The sequence below is a fragment of the Balaenoptera acutorostrata genome, chromosome 2 (assembly GCF_949987535.1).
Source record: "Balaenoptera acutorostrata chromosome 2, mBalAcu1.1, whole genome shotgun sequence".
In the NCBI taxonomy this organism is placed as follows: domain Eukaryota; kingdom Metazoa; phylum Chordata; class Mammalia; order Artiodactyla; family Balaenopteridae; genus Balaenoptera; species Balaenoptera acutorostrata.
In genome coordinates, this window is record NC_080065.1 from 183,142,131 (window position 1) to 183,167,662 (window position 25,532).

General features: G+C 59.8%; 1 protein-coding gene across 1 annotated transcript; it reads left to right on the forward strand.

Moving 5' to 3' along the window:
- The first annotated feature begins 163 nt into the window (after positions 1 to 163).
- MAP2K2 (mitogen-activated protein kinase kinase 2) lies at positions 164 to 25,174 on the forward strand. Its single transcript, XM_057540772.1, has 11 exons — positions 164 to 551; positions 4,220 to 4,430; positions 10,453 to 10,599; positions 14,707 to 14,784; positions 15,445 to 15,496; positions 15,574 to 15,698; positions 16,422 to 16,635; positions 18,489 to 18,553; positions 19,781 to 19,842; positions 20,771 to 20,816; positions 22,630 to 25,174. The coding sequence occupies exons 1-11, from the start codon at positions 460 to 462 to the stop codon at positions 22,738 to 22,740; spliced, it is 1,203 nt and encodes a 400-aa protein (XP_057396755.1). The 5' UTR covers positions 164 to 459; the 3' UTR covers positions 22,741 to 25,174.
- Positions 25,175 to 25,532: the final 358 nt, after the last annotated feature.

Here is a 25,532-nt window from a genome sequence, read left to right on the forward strand (position 1 = left end):
CACATGCGCACACGCTCGGCGGGAGACGAGCGAGTGCGCATGCTCCAGGCGCCGCCTAGCGTCGGTATCCTCCCCTTTTCCCTTCGAGGAGGCGGCCTCAGGCTGGTGCGCACGCGTCGGGGTGAGGGGCGGGGCCCGGCTCGGTTCACCGGCGCTGGTTCTCGCGAGAGGCCCGCGATCTCGTAGCTCCCCCTCCCTTCCCTCTGCCTCCCGGGCTCCGGCTGCAGCGTCAGCCTCGGTCCGGCCTCTGTGGCTGCCGCGGCCCCGATCCCTCGGCTTCAGCCCCTGCGTCCCTTGGCGCCTCTCGTCCCCGATCCGCAGCGCCGCCCATCCTCGCCCCCCCGGCGCCGGCCTAGGCCGCGGCCGCAGCCCCGCGCTCGCGTCGGCGCCGCCCGCTCCCGGCCCGCCCCCTATGGGCCCCGGCTAGAGGCGCCGCCGCCGCCGGCCCTCGGATCCCCGATGCTGGCCCGGAGGAAGCCGGTGCTGCCGGCGCTCACCATCAACCCCGCCATCGCCGAGGGCCCGTCCCCCACCAGCGAGGGCGCCTCCGAGTGAGTGGGCCGGGCCAGCGCCGGGGAGAGGACGGGATGGGGGTCCTAGAGTACCGAGGTCGGGGGAGGGGGTCGAGGAGATGAGAGGACGGGGGAGTGGACCCTGGGTGGGAAGGACGGGGGGAGGGGTCCCTGAGTTGCGAGATCGGGGAAGGGGGTCCCTGAAAGGAGGGGAGGGGGCCCTGGGTAGCAAGGTCGGGGAGGGGGCCCTGAGAGGAGAGGAGAGGTGAGGGGCTCAGAGTATCGCTGTCGGCGGGAGGGAGGTCCCTGAATGGTGAAATCGGGCTGGGGGAGGGTTCTTGCTGGGAGAAGATGGGATGGAGGGTCTCAGAATAGTGAATCGGTCCCTGCGGGGAGAAGACCGGAATGTGGCGCCCTAAATAGTGAAGGCAGGATGATGATGGGAGGGTTTCTGAGGGGAGAGGATGGGTCAGGGGTCCGCAGTAGTGAAATCGGAGGAAGGAGGAGGAGTCCCTGAGTAGTGATGTGGAGGGAAAGGCGGGGGGGTGGGGGGGGGGGTGGGGTGGTCCTTGCGTTCCAAGAACGGTGGCGCGTGGGGTTCCTGAGAGGAGGGGATGGGGCAAGCGGGGTTCCTGGGAGTGAGCATGGGGTAAGGAGGTCCAGGAAAAGAGGAAGGGGGTACCTGAGAGATTCGAGGGTGGGGAGGGATCCCTGAGGGGTGGGGGGTCCTCAGGGAATTGAGGGGAAGGGAGCCTGAGAAGACCCTGCTGGTGGGGGGTGGAGCTGAACCTGGGGAGAGTGGTGAGGAGGCCTGGGGGAGGCATAGAGGCTGGGGGGGAGCACGGAGCGAGGGGCATTTGAAGGGGCGGGGGTGGGGAGAACTGGGCACCCAGCAGGATAGAAGTCGGGGGCCTGCTGGGACCCCTGAAAGCAGATGAACAGAGATTCTGGATCGAATGGATTAGCAAAGCCTTGAGGGGCTGGAGAAGTGTGGGTGGGTTTGAGGCAACTGAGGGGGACAGGAGGACTTGAGAGGAAGGAAGGGGACAGAGGAAGAAGTACAGGGCATTGGGGTTACCCGATGGTAGAGTCGCATTGTGTGAGGTCACTCCACTTGGCCCCAGAGCATGTCCCTATGACCTCGCTACTCCCGTTCTTCATGCTGGAGCGGCCAGACTGGTCTCATAGGTCCGTGGCCGGGATCCGTGTGCCGTGTGCCGTGTGCCTTGCCTGTGGTGTGACCCATGAGAACCAGGTGTGATGGGCGAATGGCATGTTTGGTGCCTCTCGGGGGACTTAGCCTCCTGCAACCAGATGAAGGAGGAGCGCCTTGATGCATATGTGTGTGAGTTCACATCTTTCTCTGTCCCCGAGGGCGCAGCTCAGTGTGGGGACGTGTTCCTGATTCTCAAAAACTCCACTTATTCTTACAAGACAGCTCCTTCATCATATTCTCTTCTCGTTTTTTTTTTTTTTTTTTTTTAAATGTGATTTGTGATTTCCATCCCTTCAAGAATTCCCCCAGTAGAAGAAGCCAGCCGTTGGAATTCCAGGGTTTTTTTAAAATAACCACAGTGGAGTTGCCATGAAATGTAAAATGTCTTAATCAGCTGACTCCAGAATGCATTTTAGATGTCATAGGCCAGGCTGGACACATTCCAGGGTCTGAGGGTCTGGCTGCAAAAGCTGCCTCTTCAGCCCTATGGTGAAGGGGTCGTGGCACATTCATTCCTTCCCTTTGCCTTTCCTTCTCTGTCTGTCAGCGTCCTTCTTGTTCCCCCTTTATCCAGGTCCTGGCTCAGGGGACCACTACCATGAGCACAGGCTTTGCAGGCTGGAAGGACATAGGTGTCGCTCCAGCCTCTGCCACTTCCTTGCCTTGTGACCCTCAGGCAGGTTACTGAACCTCTGAGCCTTGTCCCTCCTGGGTGGGCTGGGTCTACAAGAGAGGTGCCTCCCAGGAGGATTGTGGGAGTTAAAGCTCTTGTACCTGCTCAGGAAGTGGCACCTAGCCCCCTACCTCCCAGCGACCTCTTCGAGGTACCAGCTCAGGTGACATCACCCAGCGGCAGGTCATCTTGCTCCTGTGTGCCCTTTTGCTCACATCTCTTTAAGTTGTAGGCAAGTCATGGTTGAACTTGGGGCTTGGAAGGTTCCTGCCAGAACTCCAGTGTCCCCCTTCATCTCCTGCTTGAATTCCCCCGGGGGGGGTCTCCCCTAGGTGGGCGGTAAACCTTGGCTTAAATGCCATGGAGAATGGTGAGTGGGGACCTCTGGAGGTGGCCCATTCTCCTCTAGTGACTTTTCTTAGAGCTGCACTCACTGTTTGGGTAGAGCCCTTGGCCACAGCCAGCGCTTGAAATGTGGCTTGTCCAAATTCAGGGAAGCTGTAAGTATAACACGTATTCCAGAGTAACTAATTTCACCAGATAAACATTTTCTAACGTGGCTAGAAATTTTTAGAATTGCATACATAGCTCATGTTCTTTTTCTTTTGGGCAGCCTCGGGTTAGTCCTTGTGTGCGTTGAGCATTGAGCTGGCGTCTACCTGCCTGTTATAGTGAGCTGCTTTTTACTCCAGGATTTGGTTCAAAGTCAAGGCACTAGTGAAAATAGCTAACTGTCAACCTTTCCTTTGAAAGTTCGTTGAATCACCCAATAAAGTGCAGTATACGTGGTTTTTATATACATTTATTTATTTATTTGTTTACTTATTTTTGGCTGTGTTGGGTCTTCGTTACTGCGCGCAGGCTTTCTCTAGTTGCGGCGAGTGGGGGCTACTCTTCATTGAGGTACGCAGGCTTCTCATTGCGGTGGCTTCTCTTGTTGTGGAGCACAGGCTCTAGGTGCACGGGCTTCAGTAGTTGTGGCATGCGGGCTCAGTAGTTGTGGTGCACGGGCTTAGTTGTTCCGCAGCATGTGGGATCTTCCCGGACCAGGGCTCGAATCTGTCTCCTGCATTGGCAGGTGGATTTTTAACCACTGCACCACCAGGGAAGTCCCACATGGTTGGTTTTTAATAACCGGCTCTAGGAATGCGTGTACATATAAATGCCTAACGTTTACAGTAATGCTCAGGATATAATAAGAGCGTGCTGCTGGAAAGGAATGCCCTGGAATTGTCTGCACTGTTTAAATTATGCCCCTCTCCTTTCCCCTGCCCGTACCTCTGGGTAATTCGTGTAAATTAGAGGCACAGATGCTACGGCTTCTGTCATCTGCCTCTTGGTTCTAGTTCTTTGCTCTGAGTCCACTCAAAATGAGTTTGCTCCTCCATCCCTGTGAAAAACAGGTGTCCTGACCTGGGCCTTCACTCCCCGACCCCCAGGCTTGTCTCTCCGGTTCCCTTGTCTCCTTCCCATGTGGTCCAGAGCTCTTGTGTCAGGAGGAAGGGCTCCTGGGTCTGATACTAGGGCCACTGAGCTAGAGCTGGTCCTCAAGGTCCTGAGGTCTCCTAACCTTTATGAGCAGGGGGGAGGGACGGCATCCCCAGTTCTCAGGGACCTCAGCTGTGTGTCTGCGGGTGGTCTTTCTTTCCCATGAGATCGTAGGCCCTTCAAGCACCAGAATCAGGTCTGATTCACCTCCCAGCTACAAACCCCAGGCCTGGAATGTGCAGTGGCCACGCGGTGACCTCGGCTCGGGCTGAGTCATCTCTCGGTAGCGCGTGCAGTCTTGGCTAACCCTCGCCCTTGGGGTCTCCGCAGAGCAAACTTGGTGGACCTGCAGAAGAAGCTAGAGGAGCTAGAACTTGACGAGCAGCAGAAGAAGCGGCTGGAAGCCTTCCTCACCCAGAAGGCCAAGGTCGGGGAGCTCAAGGACGATGACTTTGAAAGGATCTCGGAGCTGGGAGCCGGGAACGGTGGGGTGGTCACCAAGGTCCAGCACAGACCCTCGGGCCTCATCATGGCAAGAAAGGTGAGAGGCAGCTGACGGCAGGGCAACGGCTCTGTCCCCGTGCTCTGCGGGTGCGAGCAGTGGCGACAGGTGCCCTGGCAGCAGGAGAGAGGGGCCTCAAGGGTGCCGGCCTCTGCCTTCTGACAGGCTCCCAGGCTCAGAGGCCACCCCTGCCAACGTGGGTTCTAGTTAGAATGTGGTGATGCAGCCTGGTCCCACGCAGCTCTTCCCTTGGAGGCCACCCCCTGCCTTGCGGGATGTCTGAAATTCAGGTCTCCGGGAACGGACTGGCTTGAGAAGGGTAGCAGACGGAAGGGAGGAGAATCGAGTCCCCTTAGAGCCGGCCTTCCCCTGACTTCACAACCAGGAGAAGGCCCTGCCGACCAGGACTGGCTGCTGGTAGCGACGGTCACATCGGTGGGGTGGGGGAGGGCGGTCCCTTGGCAACGGGGTACCCGAGCCACCTGTAGTAGCCAGGGTTCTCCAGAGAAACAGAAGCACTAGGGGTGTGTAGGAGGTGGGGTAGGTAGAGGTACTTTAAGGCATTGGCTCAGGTGATCGTGGTGGCTGGCAGGTCTGAAATCTGTAGGGCGGGCTGGTGGGCGCAGACCCAGGAAAGAGCTGGTGCAGCTTGAGTCCAAAGAGAGTCTGGGGGCTTCCCTGGCGGTCCAGTGGTTAAGACTCCATGCTTCCACTGCAGGGAACGCTGGTTCGATGCCTGGTCAGGGAACTAGGATCCCGCATGCTGCGCGGCGTGGCCAAAAAATTTAAAAAGAAGAAAAAAGAGAGAGAGAGAGAGGGAGTCCGGAGGCAGAATCCTCTCTTTGTGGGGGCAGGGGGGCACGACCTCAGTCTTTTCTCTTAAGGCCTTCAACTGATTAGATAAGGCCCACCCACTTATGGAGGGTCACCTGCTTTCCTCAAAGTCTGATGATTTCCATGTTAGATCACATCTAAAAAATACCTTCACGGTGACGTCTAGATTGGCGTCTGACCCGACAGCTGGGTACCGTGGCCTAGCCAAGCGGACACACAAAATCAACCATCACCTCCCTGTTCAGTGCAAACCCTGGTGCTGAGAAGTCCCTCATCGGGGCTCCTGTGCCACAGTGCAGCCTCCGTGCTACACGTAGGGGAGGGTCCCTGAGAGACATCGGGAGTGGGGAAGAGGAGGAGGTCACCACCTGGGGATGGTGGCTTCTGCACACGTGACTGGGATACGTTGAGTTGACACATGATTCAGCTTACACAGGCATGTTCCTGCAGACATAGAAAGCCCCCTCTTTCTGGAAGCCCATCGTCCCGTAGTTTCCGAATTGTGCTCTTGGAAACCTGACCACCCCGTTCCCCGGGGGTATCTGCGCAGGGCCCGCCTTTCCTGGGAACCATGCACTCGGTTTCCACTGGGGGGGGGAGGTTAGCGCAGCAGCTATTCCTCCTGCCTCCAGAGCCCCGCCCTCCCTCCTGAAACCTACAGCCACATGCTTTCTATTTCTGTCTGCTTACCACAGGCAGCCTTTTCAAAACCAGAGCAGCCCCCGAAATCCCTGGTCTGCCATCGCCCAAAGCACAGGGAGTGGAAGGGCAGACGTGAAATTCAGACGGTGACGGAAGGTGGGGACTTGGGGACAGAGTGCACGGGTCAGAGTGCTCGTCAGGGTCGGAGGGTTCTCACGCCAGCCAGGACTCTTCCAGGTGGCTGCCGACGTGCCTGGTATAACCATGAAATCCGAGAGTTTGTCTACGGCTTTCTGAAAGCCTGCGAAGTAAGGCTTCCGGGTTTAAAGCTGGGGGGCCCAGGTGTAGTCTAGTTAGTGGTGCTGCCCCGATGTCTGTGTCCCGGCTGTGATACCAGCCTCGGTCACAGACAGCGTCACTGCCAGGGGAAGCTGGGTGAAGGGCACACGGGACTCTCTCTGCTGTTTTTGCAGCTTTCCTGTGCTTGCATAATCCTTTCAAAATAAAAGGTTTAAAAAAAAAAGGGAGGACTTCCCTGGTGGTCCAGCGGTTAAGATTCCGAGCTTCCACTGCAGGGGTTGTAGGTTCAATCCTTGGTCGGGGAACTGATCCCACATGCTGCGCGGTTTGGCCAAAAAAATAATAATAATAGAATAAAAATTTTTTTAAGAAAGGGAATTCCCTGGAGGTCCAGTGGTTAGGACTCAGCACTTTCACTGACAAGGGCCCCGGTTCGATCCCTGGTCAGGGAACTAAGATCCTGTATGCCGCGTGGTACGGCCAAAAAAAAAAAGTTCTAAAAACTGGGGGGGGGGGGGGGTGAACCTCAGACTTTGTTCCCCATCAGTCGTAACCCCTTCCAGTTGCCTGTGGCCTGTGCAGCCGCACCCAGAGTCATGCAATTCAGGGCGTGAATTCACTTCCTGGTGGCCCCGGAGCCCTCGGCCGGTCTGCGGAGGTCAAGGGCTCCCAGAGTGACAGTTCTCCCAGGAGCTCTGTTTGCCTGTATTCAGCAGAGGACACAGGTGGGAAAATTGACGTGTCAAAGTGGTTTTTGAGGAACAGTGGCCTCCGTCCTTGCTCCACTACCCTGGGTGGAATTCCGAATTCCTGGGAAGCCGAGTAGGAATTCCACGCATTCTGGAAGGCCTGCACAGATCCTGCTGTGGGCCGGCGTCCCTCCAGCCCCTGTGATGGGCAGGGGATTATCCTGACCACTACGACACAAGCAGTGACGCCAGTTCCCTAAGACCCGCGAGAACTGGTCTCCATTTCCACTGTTACGTCCGTTTGTAAATGTTCTCTGAACTCATGCCTGGTGTCACGATTCCTCCCGCATCCTTGCGGGAGCCCTGGGCACACAACCTCTGCGTCACTGGGACCGGCAGAGGAATTCAGTGACCGTGTTGCACCTGTGGGGCTCTCCCAACTTCCCTGTGCTCCGAGCGGAGGGATGTTTTCAGCCTCGTGTGTGTGTGTGTGTGTGTGTGTCTCCCCTCGGCATCTGCATGCTTCCAGAATGGAGGTTACAGACCTGCCCAAGGCCACGTCCTAACACTAGCTGCCTTCTTTCTAGTGATGGCCCTGGGTCAAAGCTGGTGCGCACGTTCTCATTTGCATGGACCAACAGCTCTGTTTTACTGAGAAACTGAGGCTTAGCTGGGTCGGTGTCTGAATTGGGCTTGAACCCTCTTGGGTCCTCCCTTTGCAGTTGACCCTGACCCAGAGGAAGCTGTCAAGGCCTCGCCTCTGCAATCCATTTCCCTCTTTACATAGTTTGTGCCCCCTGCCCCCATCCCTAACTCGAATCCCCCATTCTGCAGTAGGAACAGCCTTAGACTCCTAGATGGGGTTTGAACTCCTAGCACCATACTTATTTAATCAGCTGTTGGAGCTCGCACGGCCCAGGTGCTGCCGTGGAAAGAGCATGGGTTTTGTTTGGCATTCCATGAGCCAGGCCCCAACCCTTCCTGACCGCTCACCAGCTGTTTGCCCCTGGGGGCGTCATTTAAGTCTCTGAACCTGAACTTGCTGGTCAGCCCAATGGGGGCAGTTCTCACCACCACTCTCCAACCCCTATGGGTCATCATCGTCAGGGCGAATCGCAAGCACCAGTGCTCAGAAACGTGGCCCTCGTCCCATTCCTGCTTTTTCTCCACACCCCCTCAGCGGTGGTTCCTAGGTGATCCACGAGGCTCACTTCACATGGCAGCCGCCCCTGCATGCTCTCTTTATCATGTTTTTCTGGAAAGCCTCTGACTTCTTTTGGCCTTATTCACATTAAGGCCCTGACTCCAGGCTTCCAGGACCCCTGGGATTTGTCCAGATCTGCCCAGTTTCGTCCAGTTTTGTCCAACTCCCCCACTTCTGCTTCTCTACCCACCCCCCCAGTGATTCATCTGCGGCTCCTTTGAAGTTCTTGGTCGAGAGCAGCTCTGTCCACGATGGCTGCCCCTGGTCAGGCGCGGTGGCCGAGCCCGTGAGACACGGTCGATGTCAGCCAGGGCTCACCGTACGTGCAGAAACACAAACCAGGTTTCAGGGGCTCCGTGTGAAAAAACTCAATATTTTTACATCACCCTCACGTCGAAACAGTCAATTTTTGATACATTACACCGAGTTTCAACAAAACACATGAAAAATTCATGTCACCTGTCTCTCTGTACTCTGAACACAGCAGCTAGAGGATTCAAAATTAAATTGGTGGCCCGCGCTGTATTTCTCTTGGGCCTTGATGGTCCTGACGCCGGCATTGCCCACTGTCAGCCTCGCCGTGCCCTCCCGCCTGGCTTGCAGGATGAACCTGCCGCGCTGCACGCGGACGGCAGCACTTGGCTTTCAGACCCTCATCTCGCCCTTTCCAAGCGGGTCTGTGTGCACGTGCTCACGGGGGCGGCCGATGGAGGAGAGAGCACCTGGGGTTCTGGTGTGTTCCGCCATCCCGCTGGTGGTGGCCAAGGGGCAGGTGCGGTGTCCCAGGGCCCACAGCCAGAGCTCTGCTCTGCAGGCTGGGTCAGGTGGGGAACCTTCACGTGGAGGCGTGAGGCTTTGCCTGGGGGCGGCGTAGGCACCAGGCACCGTTTCGCCGGGAGCTGCCGCAGTTCTCAAGGTTTTGAAAGTCGTTGGTGGGTGCCCCACACACGCCCTGTGCCCCCCTGAACTCGGCACACAGCCCGCCAACAGGCAGCTCTCTGTCCTTCCGCCCGGCATGCCCACCCCACCTGGTCCGTCTGGCAGAGTCCCACCTGTGCTTCAAGGCCCGGCCTGAGTGTCGCCTGAGCCCTGGACCCCCCTCTGTGATTCCTCCGTCAGCATCTCCACCACAGCGGGGTTGTTTTGCCTGCGTCTCTTCCCCTCCTGGTGGTGCGTCTCCTCCAAGCGGGACCATCTGTGCTGTCTCTCCCTGTCACCAGCCCCGAGTGTAACTGACTCTACAGAAATGTCTGTTGAATTGATAGTGGTCATTTTCAGGTACCAGGGATCTGGTTCTGCCTCTCTGATGGACAGGTGGAAATCACACCCTTTTCTTGTCTTATCAGCATGGCTGTAGCATCTAGGACTCGAAGTAACCAGGACGTGGACCCGCAGCCTGACTCTCCCCCGCTGTACGGGGGATCTTGGCTTATTTGGGGTTTGTAGCTGGGCGTTGCTCTTGGCTGTTTGTCAGCTGTCTTTTCTACATCTCTGGACGATCCTTTCTTTTCTAACCTTTCCAGATATTGCGATGAATTTGGTGACTGTCCTCTCTGCTGACTTAAACTCAAGGGGAAGGGGAGCTAGGATCCTAGGGTGGCAGTGGAAGGCTATCTGTTCTCTCTAGGCTGGGGGTGGGAAGGGGTTCAGAAAACCCAAGGGGCGGAGGGGGGCAGAGGTGAAGTAATTGCCGCATCGGACAGGGCATTACCTGGTCTGCTCCTGGAGAAGGCTGGCCCTTTGTATGATTTGATTAACAGAGCTCCCCCTGTAACCAAGTGAATAATGTTGCCTCTGATGATATATTTTGTTTAAACAGCATTATTGAGATGTACTTCACCTACCATACAAACGACCCTTTTAGAGTATTTAATTCACTGATTTTTAGTATATTCACAGAGCTGTGCATCCATCTCCATCATCAATTTTAGAACATTTTCATCACCCCAAAAATATGCCCCATCCCCATTAGCAGTCACTCCCCTGTCCCCCAGCCCCTGACAGCCAGGAATGCACTCTCTGTGGATTTGCCTGTTCTGGACATTTCCCATCAGTGGAGTCACCCACCGTGTGTCCTTCTGCGTCTGGCTTCTCTCACTGAGCATGATGTTCTCAAGGTCCATCCACATTGCAGCGAGTGTCCGCGCATCACCCCTTTTCACGGCTGAGCGATGTTCAGGGCGTAGAGAGACATTCTTCTGGCCCTTCCTCCGTTGATTCAGGGCATTTGGGTTGCTTCCACCTTTCAGTTGCTGTGAAGCCGGTTGCTGCGAACATTCCCGCTCCAGTCTGTGTGTGGGTGTGTGTTCCCCGTTCTCAGGTACATAGACACCCCCCCTTCCCGGCCCCCCTCAGTGGCCCGATCCTGACCCCGCCTCCCTCTCCCTTGCAGCTGATCCACCTGGAGATCAAGCCAGCCATCCGGAACCAGATCATCCGTGAGCTGCAGGTGCTGCATGAGTGTAACTCCCCGTACATCGTGGGCTTCTACGGGGCCTTCTACAGCGACGGCGAGATCAGCATCTGCATGGAGCACATGGTGAGCGCGGCGGGGCCCAGGGCACCTCCCCTCCCACCCCGGAGTCCCCGTCCTGTTCCCGGGGGGCCCTCTTGGAGGTGGGCGAGGCGGTGCAGCCGTGTGTGCACGTAGGCTCCTTTGTTTCTTAAGCACCAGACACCTTCCTCCCGATGTTGCTTTTTCCCCGGATCCATGGTAGACGTTGCTCTCTGTCGGCACAGAGCCGGCTCCGTCTTTTTCCCCTCCGTCTAGCGCCCTGGCGTCCGCGTGGACCTGTTGGGTAATTTATGAAACGCTCTTGGTGGACACTGAGGTTGTTTCCGGTCCCCGCGGCCTTCTGAGTAATGCAGCGTTGAAAGTCCTTGCACCTAAGCAGGCACGCCTGAGGGCTGAGGCCCGCCGGTGGGCTACGCGACTAAACACTTGATCTCTCCTTCCCAAGTGCCCTCTAACCAGAGTGCGTGGTCTGGGGACCCGGCTCTGCACCCCAGCTCAGACCCATGGGACCAGGCCTCTGCCATGGAGGGTGGTCGCCCATCTCTTAAACCATGGTTGATTCTGATGTGCTCCTTCATTAAGGAACTCTGGTCTCGAGGCTCAGAAGTGGGTGGGATCAGGTGTAACGAAAGCAGAAGTGGTCAGAGCCGAAGGCCCCCAGAGGAAATGCCGCCGGCCCTCTGCCGTGCCTCCTTTGTCAGGTAGGGCCCTGCCCGCGCCCGGCTGTCCAGGCCCCGGCCCTCAGGGCCCTTGCAAAACCAGGATGCCGCGTGGCTTTGGGCGGGTGGCTTCGATTACGCCTCGCCTCCAGCGTGCCGTCCCCTCTGATGGTTTTGTAACGGAGGCAGGAAACGAATTTGAGCAAGAGCCCGCGAGGAATGCATGTGGGCCGGAGGGAGGGCTCCCCCAGCTGCCTTGCGCCGACCTGGCTGCCTGATTCCCGCCTGGCACTGCCCCGTGGGAGCCCCTTCCCCACCTGGGAGAGGGCAGTCGTACCTGCCCACCCACCTGGTCGACACTGCACAGACGAGTATCAGGGCAAGAAAAGGATGTGACATCACTGTGGTGTGAGGGGAGCCTCTTCTGTGCTGTCTCTCCCCGCCTCCTCCCTCCCTCTCCCCTTCCCCCCTCCTCCCCTGCTCGCCCCCCCATTCAGCTACCCCCATCCCTGCTCCCTGAATACCCTGAGAGTTTGGAGGCCCCTCTTTGCCTTGTACAAAAGAGGCAGCATGGGACTTCCCTGGTGGTCCAGTAGTTAAGACTCCGTGCTCCCACTGCAGGGGGCACGGGTTCCATCTCTGGTTGGGGAACTAAGATCCCGCGTGCTACACAGCACGGTCTAAAAAAATAAAATAAAATAAAAAAGAAAAGAGGCAGCATCACAGCCCCACCCCCTCCCCCTCCGTTCTTGGTGGGTGTAAAGCACCAGTTCCAGGTGAGACGCCTGCACCCCGGCAGCGCACAGACGGAGCCGCTGGGATGCAGGGGAGATGCTGGATTCTCTCTGTTTGCCGCGTTTGTCCTTCAGAGCTTCACGGTTGGGCTTTTCTTGTTCGCTTTCATAGCGAGCGTATGACGACAGTGGAACGCGTAGATGGCACACAAACGCAAAGACACGGGCCCGGGTGTGGCCCACGCGCCCCTCTTTCTGCTGACGGGTTACATCCGTGGAGGTGAGCCTTAAGTGGTGGGCGGCTGCTGGGCGGGGAGGGTGTGAGGAGGACAAGACGACAGGAAGCGCTGAGAGGGCCTGTGCCACCCACCCCGGCGTCCTCGTGCCCGATGGTCCCCTGCAGGGTCTCGCACATGGCGGTGAGAGGACGCTTGCAGTCCCCCCACCTCTCACGCGGGACTGGACGAGTCTCACACCTTGTCTGTCAGGCCAAGGGTGTGAGGACGGGGCGAGCTGGTCCGTGAACGCTGACGGAGCGTCAGCCGTGACGTTGTCACCACCGCCACCATTTCCCCAGATTCCCGCATCACCTCCATCTCTCTCCCTGTCGAGGGCGCGCATTCGTCTCTACGCAGGGTCGTGCACGAATTGACTCCTGTCTCCCGCCGGGTAGATTCCAGCTCCAGCTTGTGAGAAAGGCCCGCTGGCTGTGACAAGCAGCCCCGATTCAGCACAGAAGGAGAAACTCACCTGTGGGCACGGGAAACAGCGGGGCTGGCGGCTCCCCGGTGCCCAGACCTATTCCTATTCCTGGGGAGACTTGGGGCCTGGACCAGCAGACAGCGGGTGTCTCAGGGCCGGAGCGGCCAAGGAGCAGCCGACTGACCACTCAGAGGCACCTCTTGGTATTTTCTTGGGTCCTGGTCAAATCTACTGAAGAATGCACTACCTTGTTCTACAATAATGAAAAATCAGACACGTCCATCAGCAAAGGGGAGGTGAAGAATGACACCAGGCCGCTTTCCAGGGGAGAAGTGAAAGCAGCATATATGCACTGGATGAGAAAATCCCCCAAGAGGAAAGTATGCATAATATGAGCCCCCAGATAGATAGACAGATAGATATACTTAAAACTCCATATCAGCTCGGCCCCCCACAGAGGATGATCCACGCTGACGTCAGTGGGTGGGTGGCAGTGGGGCTGCGTGGAGAAGACCCGTGCTGTGTCCTGAGTCGCCTTGAGACCCCAGTCTGGGGCCTGGCCCACCGTAGTCGCTGCGGAGACGTTCTCCCTGAATGTCATCCAGCAAACATACTGCAATCCTACGGAAAGTTAAGAGTATAAGGAAACGAGTCAGGGAGCAGGGATCACGAACGCTTTTTTTAAAAAATCCTTTTAAAGTTGATGAAACAAAAAATGAGAAAAAAATGGAATTCCCATCTCGCCCTGCACGCAGAACGGGGCTGGGCCGGGCAGCCTGCCGACCAAGTACACTGGACCGCCTGGTCCCGTGGGTTCCTCTGCGGCCACACCCGCCGTCGCTGCACGCACAGCCCCCTCGTCCTCAGGATGGGGCTAGCCTACAGAGTCCCTCATGGGTTCCCAAAGCGTTGGAGGACCTGGGGCTTTCCACAACTCCCACCACGGCCCTTCTCCCCAAGCACAGCTGGAGCAGAGTGCCAGGGAGGGGGGACCAGGCGTCTCCGAGGCTACAGGCTTCTCGCCCTCCCTCAAGCGGAATAAGAGGCCTCCTGGGACAGCCGGTGGCCACAGGAGCCCTAGAGCAGCATGGAGAGAAAACAGGCTCTCCACCCAGCTGCGCGTTCAGATGCTGACCACCTCCCACTGCATGCCCCGAGCCTGAGCTCTGGTCTGCCTAGCATCCCGGGGGAGCCTCGGTGTGTCCTCAGAGCCCATCTCTGAAGAGGCGCCTTGGGCCGGTCGGCGACACCCGGGTTTTGGTCTCCAGGTTTGCTGCCGGGTGACCTTGCGCAAGACACTTGGTTTCTGTCACTTCCTCATTATCGTGTGGATTTGGGGCCATGCCCTGGTCAGGGGATCAACTAGGGTGTGCTGTGTCACGTCCTTTGCTGGACATCCCAGGTCCAGGGTGGCGAGCAGTGGCTACCCCGGCAGGACGGGGGGCCGAGCCATCGTTCCCCCTCCCCCATGCCCCTCGGCCATCAGGCCTTCCTGGCGGAGCTGGCTTGGCCTCCCGTCTGTGCCGGGCACTTGTGGGCGGCGCCCCTGTGCGCGCGCTCCCCTTCCCGAGGCCGCGGCTGACTTGCTGGGAGGGGATGCAGGCCCAGAGCTGCTGCGGGTCTGGCTCAGGTACGCTCTCTGGTGCTCCGGCTGCAAGCTGGGCGGCTCAGCCGCAGGCCTCGTGGAGCACTGGCCGCCTGCCGCTGCCGTGGCAACCTCAGGAAGGCTGAGTCACGCCGTCCAGCCACGGGCCTCAGTTCCGGGAAGGATGGACCGCCTGGCGAGCACACTGGCACCCTTTCCGTTTCCTGAGGCCCCAGAGGTGGCCGGGGCCGCGGGAGTCCCTGCTCTGAGCCAGTGGGCTGCCTTTGGCTGTGGTCTGGGCTCTGTTTTCCATGGAGGAAATTGAGCACCAGCTCGCTGGGAACCAGGGAGATGCTTCGTTTTCCTCCCTGCCACTCTGGCGTCCCTCTGGGGAGCCCTGCCTGGCGACGGCTCAGGGCAGCTCTGCCTCTCTCTCCTGTGCTGCCCCTAGGACGGTGGCTCCCTGGACCAGGTGTTGAAAGAAGCCAAGAGAATCCCCGAAGAGATCCTGGGGAAGGTCAGCATCGCGGTAAGTGCGTGCGGGCGCGCCCTCCCGGCCCCGCGTCCTCATGGGTTTCTTCTTACTTCTGCCCCCTTCCACGCGGCCAGGCTCGAGGAGCCTCCGGAAGCCAGTGGTGGGCATCCGCCTCCGGGCAAAGAGGCAGAGGTGCCAGTGCCAGCCTCCACCGGCTGTGGGACTGAGCGGGTGGCGTCCCTTCGCCTGTGAAGTGGGGGTGATACTTCCCTGCCCCATACAGGCAAGGGGGTGGCAGGAGGAGCCGTGGCGTGGTGCCAGGCACGCACTGTCCCACGGTGCTGTCGTCGTCGAGTGTTGCCTGTGTAACTCGGTGAAACAGCCACTGTATCCTTCACGCCGTCGACCTGGGGGCCCTGAGCACGGTCCCGGCACCAAAGGGCTCAACAGAGGACGCCTCTCGGGCGGGGGTGACCCCTGAGGCGGGGCGGTCGGCTGGACGCTGACAGCCCTGCTGACAGGGCCTCGGGCCCTCCTCAGACAAGGGGAGGGCGGCGTCCTCCTCAAGGTGGGGGGCCGTGTGAGAGTTGGGGAGGTGGGTGACTGTACCCACCCGAAGAATGTCATCACTGTCACATGGCCACTTCGGCCTGGGCCTCGGGCCTGTCCAGAGGACAGTCCCCCTCACGGCACTGCCCTGCGGCTTCCCTGCAGGTTCTGCGGGGCCTGGCGTATCTCCGGGAGAAGCACCAGATCATGCACCGAGGTAAGGGGACGGGCGCCCCGGGGCCGGGAGGGGCTGGCGGCGACCCGCAGCGTCCACACCGCCGGCTCTGCTCCCAGATGTGAAGCCATCCAACATCCTCGTCAACTCCCGAGGGGAGATCAAGCTGTGCGACTTCGGGGTGAGCGGGCAGCTCATCGACTCCATGGCCAACTCCTTCGTGGGGACGCGGTCCTACATGTCTGTGAGTCCTTCCAGCGTCCTCCACCCCCCCCACCCCGACCCTCATCAGCTCTTCCCCATTTTCCAGAAGCTTTTCCAAAAGCCTGCCCTTCCCTGTAGTATAGTTTCTTTTGCGGGCTTTCTTCTCTCCTTCGAATTTCTAGTTTCCATCACCTTCTCATCTGGGTTTTTGTCTCTCTGGAGACGCTGGCCTGGTGTCTGTCCACTCGGGGAGAGTAGTCAGTTAATTTCTGAGCCAGTCAACTAGCCCTCCGTTATCTTAGGAACTATCTGGGTGATTTTATTTTTTTATTTTCATTTTTATCTCTTTAATTTTTTTTGGCCGCACCGCGTGGCATGCGGGATCTTAGTTCCCCAACCAGGGATCGAACCCGCACCCCCTGCATTGGCAGCGTGCAGTGTTAACCACTGGACCGCCAGGGAAGTCCCCATCTGGGTGATTTTAAGAGCAGATTCTGAGAAGTCCGTGTTGGGATTGTTGGGAGAAGGAGACGTTCCGGCGTCTTTCCTGGGCCGGTCGCTCTCCAGAAGCGCTTTGGGTTGCGGGGCTTTAAGGGGCTGCTGTCAGCACGGCTGGAAGCAGGTGGAGGGAGGGGGCGGAATGGCTTTCTTTCTGCTGCTGGGTCCCTAAGCGGGATGGGGCTGCAGGGGGACCACAGGGACACTCTAGGGTGCCAGCGCCCCCCCATCTCCCTCGGGCCGTCTCTGCCCATCTCCCCCCCAGCCGGAGCGGCTGCAAGGCACTCACTACTCGGTGCAGTCAGACATCTGGAGCATGGGCCTGTCCCTGGTGGAGCTGTCCATTGGAAGGTACCCCATCCCCCCGCCGGACGCCAAGGAGCTGGAGGCCATATTTGGCCGGCCCATGGTCGACGGCGCAGAAGGAGAGCCTCACAGCATCTCGCCGCGGCCGAGACCCCCCGGACGCCCCATCAGCGGTATGGCCCGAGGCTGGGACTTCCGGTTTGGACGGGGCATACGGTGCCTGGGGACGGCAGCTGCCTCCCCTCTGGCCCCTCTTAGCGCCACCTGTCCCCCTGGGCCGCGCTCACTGCGGTCAGCAGTCCTCAGATGGTCCTGAGGCTTCTGGGGACAACGCGGCAAGCAACGCCCCGAACTGTCCCGTCTGGGGCAGCTGCACCTGTCGCTGCCAGCTGGCGGGGTCAGGACACTCGCCCCTCAGCCAAGCCGTGGGGTGGCGGGTGGTTTCTCCAGCATTTCATCACGAGAACGTTCAAGTGTACAGAAAAGCCGAGAGGGTTGCCCAGCAGGCAGTCTTCTGCCCCCCACCTGGACTCTGCAGTGGCCGTCCTGCTGCGTTGGGCCAGACCTTCCAGGGAGTCCAAAGTGAAAGGAACTCGACTCGGGTCTCGGGCGGCTGGTTAGATTCAGCCCCAACACACAGCACGGGTACGGGAGGGCAGCGGGGCTCCCAGGGGCCTCCTGGTACCTCAAGCAGCCGCCTGCGAGGTTCAGGCTGATGCTTCCACCCCGCTGGGGGCTGGTGAGGGGGTCAGGGTCATGGCTCAGGTGGTGTAATTAGGAAGCGGTGCATAGGGCTCTGTGATTTTTTTTTTTTTTTTTTAATGTCAAGTGACCGGAAGAGAGTTGAATTGAGTGAGAGCCCAAAGGACCATGCAGTGGACTGCAGTTGGTTGCTTTCTAACAGCTTTATTGAGATAGCATTCACATACCATATGGTCCACTCGATTCCGGCTTATAACTCACTGGATTTCTATACCTTCACAAGGTTGTCCAACCATCACCTTTATCTCACTTCAGAACATTTCATCACCCCAAAAGGAAATCCTGTCCCCTCCCCAGCCCCTGACAACCATGAACCCACTCCCTGTGTCTGTGGATTTGCCTGTCCTGGACGTTTCCCATCAGTGGAATCACACACTGTGTGTCTTTCTGTGTCTGGCTTCTGTCACTGAGCATTGTGTTCTTGAGATCTGTCCACACCGTGGCAAGTATCAGTGCCTCGCTACTTTTTTATGGTCACATAATATTCCACCGTGTGGTATCTGTTTACCACTGACGGACACTTGGGTCGTCAGATGGTAGTTTTCACAGTATTCTCAAGCCCAGACCGTCCCCTTTCCTGGTGCCGCACCCAGACTGCTGAGGTGTCTTGATTTCCTCCGAGGGGAGAACCCCCCCGCCCGCATCTGTGTCCTCAGGCCCCGGCCCTGCCCCTCCCTTTCCAGCCCAACTCCCAGACGGTGCCCAGGCCTTCCAGGCGGGGAGGAGCGGGGCGCTGTGCCAGGCCGCTCGGCCGGCCAGCACCTCCCCCAGCCCCGGCCCCGGCCCACGTGCCCATTTCAGGACAGGGGACAGAAGGCAAAAGTCCAGCTGCCAAACGCGGGCCTGGCCAGCTGGGTCTAGGACAGGGGTCAGCCATCCCAGCCAGCCACCATCCTGAGCCCGCAGGTCCGTGCCAGGTCACACTGCTGCCCTTGCCTGCTCGACCCCCCGTGCCCCCTCCCCCAACGCCAGGGGGCAGGGGGTCGGCTTTAGCACAGCCCAGACGCAACCCCCTGCCAGATGTGTGCCTTCTCAACAAACGTTCCTGTTCGTTCTGGTGTTTTGTTTTTTTAATTCACCAGAGGCTCAGGAGGGACCTGTTCCTCTCCCAGGAAGGCAGCTGGGCCCGGGAGCCTGCCCTCTGGGTCGGGCCGGGTGCGGAGGAGGGCACTCGGCTGCGCGCAGCGCGCTCAGGCCCCGCCGCCCGACGGAAGCACAGTGCCCACCTGGCCGTCTCACCCGTCTTTGTTTCTGCCCCGGGCAGGTCATGGGATGGACAGCCGGCCGGCCATGGCAATCTTTGAGCTGCTGGACTACATCGTGAACGAGGTGCGTGCCCGGAGCCCTGCTGGCAGGCAGGTCTCCACAGCGGCGGCATCAAGCCGTTCGCGTTGGAAAGCGTCCCCCAGAAAGAAGAGCGTTCGACGTGTAGACTGTGGGTTGTGTCGGGGAGGGGCCGCAGGGAGCCGTGGAGACCACTGAGTCCAGTAGGATGCGCACACCTCCCCTCCCCAGGGGACTCTTTTTTATCTTTTCACGGGGATGAACCCAGAATTCTCACTCTGAGCCCAATGGCCGAGCGCTGGGGCCCTGTGGGTGACGTCATAAATCATCCCACTTCCTCAGAGAAAGTTGAGGCATCACCTTCCTCTCTGGGAAGGGGGCACAGGGCGCCCACCCAATCCTTCTCCCCTCCCCGTGAGAGGGCAGCGTGGATACTCCCACTGTACAGATGGGTAAATCCAGGCATAAGGATGGGAGTGGCCTCCTCAGGCCCGCAGCTGGGACGGGACCGAGCAGGACCTGACCCTACAGCCCTCCCTCTCGGCGTGGCCGGGTCACCCTCCTGGCTCTTCTCTGATCAAGTGTGTTTCCAGTGGCCCTTTGGAGTTGGGGTGGCCGAGCTTGGCCCAGGGTTGGGTCTTGAGGTGAGCAGCTCAGAGCAGGGTCAGTGGTGACAGAACAGGGTGGGGTGGTTCCGGTGACACAGCTATCCCTGCACCTGGCAGCGACGCCCAGGCCCAGCGAGCACGTCCTTCCAGGGAGGCCACCGACACCTCCCACCCCTGCACAGGAAGAAGGCCCACCGCCCTCCTGGACGGGGCCTGAGACTGCGCACGGCTGTCCCCACCCCGGGACCTGTGCGGGGCCAGGCCCCTCGGGCTCCCCCTCTTTTCAGGCAGACCCCCAGCTCTCTCCAAGCACCTCCGGAGGGTAGTGGCCCAGACCGTGTAGCACGTGGTCAAGAGTAACCACCCTCGTCCATAAAATGAGGATGAGCCCTGTTCTCCTTCACTCCAGAACCAGTCGTGGTCCCCAGACAAGAAGAGCTTTTGGAGGAAACTCTGGGAAAAGGCCGACCCAGTTGGCAGGGCTGCCTGGGGAAGCTGCTGGAAGGGGGGGGTGGGCGCGCTCTGCCTCCAGGAAGGGTGCGTCCTGAGGGTCCCCGACAAGTGCCGAGCTGTCCTCAGAGGCACAGGCTGGGAAGCGCCTTTTCTCCCTGATTCCAGAAGCATCCTTGAGCTCTCACCCCCGCCTGTCTGTCCTGCCCCACAGCCTCCTCCCAAGCTGCCCAACGGCGTCTTCACCCAGGACTTCCAGGAGTTTGTAAATAAATGGTAAGATGCCACGGCTGCCAGCTCGGGTCGGGTGGGGCAGGGGCCAGGCCGTCTGCTTCCTGGGGCGACCGGGGCCTCGGGGATGCCGGGCAGTGGCGGCGGCTGGCGGGACCGGAGCTCACCTGAGAACCCAGATCCCCCAGCCAACCCCCCACCGAGGCTGCTGAGTCACGGCGTCCAGCTGCCACCCCCAGCTTGTCCCCAAAACCCCGCGCGAGCCAGCATGGCAGGCTCTCTGGAAATAACGCTACTCCCGCCTTGCCTTCTGCCAGCAGGCAGCCCACTGTCCTAAACCCTCAAGCCCCTAACCCGCGGCTCCTAGGCAGGCCTTCAGAGCCGGTTTCCGGGGGATGGCCCTCCCACCCTCTGAAGCGTCTGGGTGATGCGGCCTCGGGGGAGCGGGCTGTGGACCCGGAGGGCCGGCCCGTCGAGCGCCCTGCATGTCAGGACGCGACACTGCGGCCCAGGGTTGCGTACCTCGCAGCCAGCCTGTTGACTGTGCGTCCAGCGCGCCCCGTAAACCTCTCTGTGCCCTGTGAGGTTGCCAGTTTGAAGAACTGCCACTCAGCCCTGAACTGCTTTGAGCAGCTGCCTTTTAGACAGTTCTGCTTTCGTGAAGGGAAGACTTCCACTTTGACCCTTGGACTCCCAGACTTGGGGTTTTTATTAGAAACTTAGCTGCGGTTGCTGCTGGGCCTCTGATGGAGCAGCGTGGGGGGGTTTCCCACCCTTTTCCCCTTTCCCTCCTGTCCTGGTCTCAGATTCTTGCCCTGCCCTCCTGGGGCATCCTGCTCTCACACCCAAGGATGGTGGTGGAGCCCCTCACCCACGGGGGCCAGGCAGGAAGGGGCAGCAGGATGCAGGCCTCCTCCCCCAAGGCCACTGACTGCCCTCCTGTCTTCTCTCTCCCACCCCCTGGAACCCACAGCCTAATTAAGAACCCAGCAGAGCGAGCAGATCTGAAGATGCTCATGGTGAGTGATACCCACAGATTTTGGACTTCCGGAGGTCCCTGGCAGGCCCTCCTCGCCCTGAGTGAACACTAAGCTGGCTCCGATGTCTCTCGGCCAAGCTGGAGAACCCCTGTGGGTCTCCCTGGCTTGCTGGAGGGGGCCATGCAGAGCGGCCGTGGTCCTCTTAGCTCCCCGGGGGACAGAAGGGCCCGTGTGCCCGGGGCTAGGGCTGTGTCTCAGAATGGCCAGCCTCCAAGGCGTTGGGGGCACCACTGGGGTGTTTGCCTTCCTCTAAACCCGTACTGTCCAACGTCCTTGAAAACCAAGGTGGTCTCCGGCATTGGCCTTCCCCCGGCAGGGCTGCCTGCCAGCCTCAGGGTGACCGTCACAGTGCCTTCCACCCACGTCCGCTGTGGACGTTAGGCCTTCTTCCTCCATCACCAGGCCTGACCCCCTGAGTCACCCCCGATGCTGAGTCAGCCCCTTGTTTATGCGTCTTGTGTCTCGAAGAGAGAAAACACTGCCAGCTACAGGCGTGAGACGTTGGTTGTCAACCTCAGGTGTCCACACGGGAGAGAAGGAGCCTCTTAGGGTGGCCACGATGCGGTAGTTTGAATAACCGAGCCACGCCCTCCGGTGGGCTCCTGTGCCCCTGCCCCCACCTGCAGGACCACGCTCCCCCCTCCCCACCATGTCCTCCACCGAGCCTCCCTCCCGCTTTCCACCTCAGGACCTTTGCACAGGATGGCCCTTCTCCTTCTGGGACGTGTCCTGTTGCCCTCTCCCCAGCTGTGGGCCTCTGCTTCGGCACCGCCTCCAGGAAGGCGCCCTGTCTAAGCCCACCCCTCTGTTAGCTGTGGCTATACAGCCTGTGTGTCGCGGCTGTAGTCAGTTTGCTGTGGCCCTGAGAGTGAGCCTGGCCTGGAGCGCCTTGTGGGAGGGGGTCTGCGTCCGTCTGCTTCTTTCTAGAAGCTCCTTACTGAGTCCAGTGACGTGCGTTCAGGGCACGCACGACATAAGAAGCACGTGTTCACTGTGGAACATGCAGACCCACGGAACAGGGGAGTGAACTTTGACACCTGCCGTTGTCTTCCCCGCCCAGCTCCGCGCAGTTCACACGGGGCGGGACGACGTCCAGGTCTCTGCCTGCGTGACACCGCGGGCCGTGTGGGGCTGTCTGTCTCCCCGACCACGAGTCCTGTTCCCTTGGTTTGGTGTTTTCACCCAAGCCTGCGCCCACCTTTAGGGAGGTGGGGGTGGTCTCGCCTCCCCAGCTGGCATAACAGGCGGATGTCACGTGGGAGGCCTAGACCCCCGCCCTTCCGAACGGGAACCGCTGTCAGAGTGACTGTTAAAGTTACTTAAACTGCCGGACGAGGCGCGATCCTGCTCTCCAGCCACACGGGCCCTGTTTCAAGGGCTCAGGAGCCTCAAGCGGCCGGTGGCTGCCACCGGGACAGGACACGTAGGGCACTTGCTATCCTCACAGAGTTCCGTGGTTCCAGATCAGATGTTCTCACCCAGGCGACTCTGCCCCCGTGGATCCCTGGGCCACATCTGGGGACGTCTGTGGTTGTCACACCTGGGGGGACTCCTGGCGTCGAGCGGGTCGGGGCAGGGATGCTGCTTCACACCCCGCAGCGCCCAGGACGCCCCACAGAGGGTGAGCCGACCCCACGTCACCCTGGGCTCCAGGGGGCATAGAGTGGCCTCCCCTGTCGCCTGAGACCCCGTCCCAGGCTGCGTGGCCTCGGGCCCGGGCCTCCCTGCTCTGGGGTGGGGACCCGGCCAGCCGGCCAGGGCTAGGCCACTCACGTCATTCCTTCCCTTTCAGAACCACGCCTTCATCAAGCGGTCCGAGGTGGAAGAAGTGGATTTTGCCGGCTGGTTGTGTAAAACGCTGCGGCTGAACCAGCCCAGCACGCCCACGCGCACCGCCGTCTGACGGTCCCACCACCAACAGACCCGCTCCCCCCCCGCCCCTCCCGCTGCACCCTCCGCGGGGATGCGCGCGTGGCCCTCGGGCCTGGGGAGGCCGACGCCGCTGTGCTGTCTTCTCAGAACCTGCTTCCTTAGGTTTAAAGAAAAAAACCGAAACAAAACAGGGAAAGAAAACGCAAACGTGCCGGTTGTGCTTCTTGTGCCTCGTCCTTGGGGTGTCAGCCTTGGTCCAGCCCGGGGTGGGCGCCTCTGCGAGGGCGGCCCCACCCCCGAGAGACAGGCCTGGCGTTGGGCACTGGCTTTGCTCCTTTCCCAGGGCTGAAGCCTCGGGGGGACCCCCAGCCGTGGGTGACTTTCACCAGAAGAGAAGGGGGCTGCCGCCTTGGGGTGCGTGTGTGCCCCCAGCCTGGCATCTGCCCCTTGGAGGTGGCCCTCCCGGCCCGCAAGAGCCATCGGGCCCAGTGGCTCTCGTGGGGTCCCCTCCCCGCCCCGCCGCCCCGGCGGCTCCAGCCTCGGGCCATGCAGCCTGTCCTCAGCAGTGCGTGACCTGCCCCCTGGGAGGGACCTCCGGGTCCTCTCCTGTGCTTCGGGGAACAGAGACTTCTGACAGCTCGCAGCAGCCTGAGCTGACACTCGCTCCGCAGAAAGGAAGCCTTGGGTTTCCAAGCTGTCCTGTGGTTGAAGCCCCAGCAGATCCTGCAGATAAGGCCCGCTCCCCTATGCCTGCAGGCCGACAGACGTGGGCGGGTGGCTCTGTGTCACCTCCGCTCGCCCAGCAAATCAGAAGTGACCACCCAAGGCACGTCACTGTCTCGGGCCTTGAACCGTTCGACCGCAGCGGATCGGAAATGAGATGGTGGGGGTGAGGCTGTCCTTACTCCTGGTGGCCATTGAGGTGTCCAGCCAGGCCCCCTGCAGGGGTCTGCATGAGGTCCGAGGCCCGAGACCCAGCCTTTCCGCCTTCAGGGCCGTACCACCTCCAACGGAGAAGGCCGCCTCTGGGCCATCGGGCAGTAGGAAGTGGTGGAGGGCAGGGCTGCTTCTAAGCCCTCCCCTCCTGCAGGCTCTCTGAAGATGAAGCTGTGAGTCTCCCCACAACCCCAGTACTTCCTGAAAGCTTGAAATGAGCCGATATTTATCTGTGATAAATCGCAGAGGAAGGGTTCTCGTAGAGCAGCGGTCCTGGTGCAAGCCACACCGGCCCCGCGTTTCTGGAGAAGGTACAGCTGAAGGTGGGGGACTGTGGCCCTCTGGGAACTGCTGGGTCCTTTTCTTCCTAGGGAGACCCTTCAAGTCTCCTCTGTTTTTTCCTGTGGTCACCAAAGAGAAGACAAGTTGGTAGCTGTTCCAACCAGCTTTCCAGATTTCTGCCACCTCGTAGTTGCCCCCAAAGTCTTTCCTGATTTAGAAAAGAATAAAAAAGATAACTAAAAGTGATGGAGGTGTCGCTCTGTGGGTACCCCAGCTCCCTCCAGAGCTTCAGAGGGGGAAGGGGGCCTAACGGGTGACTGTGACTCAGCGTCTTGGCCCGTGGGCGCCCGGCGCTGGCAGTCACAGCCCCATCGTCGGGCCAGTCCTGTACACGTCAGGCTGTGGGCCTGACCAATGTCTGTTAACAGAGCCGACTGCCGTTTGCAAGGAGTGAGACCACATTGACGGGGTTCCTAGGGGTGCGGGTGAATCAGGTCGGTGGGGTAAGGCCTCCAGCGTTGCTGGGGGAGCACGGATCGAAAGCAGGCGCCTCCCCCAGCCCATCGGCTCCAGCCACCCACCGTCTGCTGTGTTGCTTTGCCAGGACCCCGAGGCGCCTCAGGAAAGGACCAGAGAGACACTTGGCGCTTACCCTTCCCACTCCGAGTCAGCCAGGAACACGCCAGAGCCTTGGAGACCGTGATGAAAGTGTCCGACTTTAACAGCCAGGGGTCTCCCTCCCTCCCCCGCCCCCCCGCCCGCTTCCTCGCTCCCGCTCCCTGCAAACGTCCCTAGACTTGGCCCCCTCTGCTCCCACACCCCGACACCCCGTCTCTCCCCGGTTCACAGTGGTCCAGGCCTGGCTGCTCCCAGCGATCTGGCCAAAGGTGACCACAGGCAGGCCTGGGGACGCTGCTGCCTGTCCTGTCGAGGTCCTCTCTTGCAAGGGGGCAGGCTCTTCTCCCTGAAACATGTAACATCTGTTGGTTTTGGGGTCTCCTGACGTGTAGGGGTCCAGGCAGAAGGGGGGGTCAGGCAGCCAGGCTGCTGGACCCTCCCGAGCTTCTTGTGAGAGACTGTGTTCTGTGTCAAGGTTCCCCGTGGCTCTTCCTTAAACCCCGAGACGGCCAAGTGCGTGAGATGATGCAGCCGCCCTGTTCGGGGCCCCTGGGACCCCCAGCGCCCCTCTGTCTAACCTCTTTGTCCAAAAACAAATCAATCAGGAAATGAATCCAAGAGCTTCAGAATCTCGCCTGTTGGGTGTTTTCTTACTTGGGTTTTGAGTTTTCTTCGCTTCTGGGGTTTTGGGGTTTTTTTGTTTTTTTGGTTTCTTTTGCGCTTGGTTTGGAAGAAGAAGGTATCCAGCGTCTTGTCGATGCAAGTTTCTCCTCAGGTCCAAGTTTTCATCATATTAAACAGCACTTTACAACACCACGTGTGCTGACCCCTGTGTCCCCAGAGAGCAGACTCTCCCTGCCTTGTTCTGAGCAGCTCACAAGTGACCTTGGAACAGGTGATGAGCCGGGAAAGGTGGCCCAGCTCAATCAGGGTGCCACAGGCTTTTACCCCCAACCCTGGCCATGGGCCAGAGCCATCTAAAAGCTC

Excerpts from the sequence above, each read along its gene's own strand:
- MAP2K2 (XM_057540772.1), top strand. The coding sequence starts at position 460 with ATGCTGGCCCGGAGGAAGCCGGTGCTGCCGGCGCTCACCATCAACCCC. Across the intron at positions 10,600-14,706 it reads GCATCTGCATGGAGCACATG|GACGGTGGCTCCCTGGACCA; the intron begins GTGAGCGCGGCG and ends TGCTGCCCCTAG. Across the intron at positions 15,699-16,421 it reads GGACGCGGTCCTACATGTCT|CCGGAGCGGCTGCAAGGCAC; the intron begins GTGAGTCCTTCC and ends TCTCCCCCCCAG.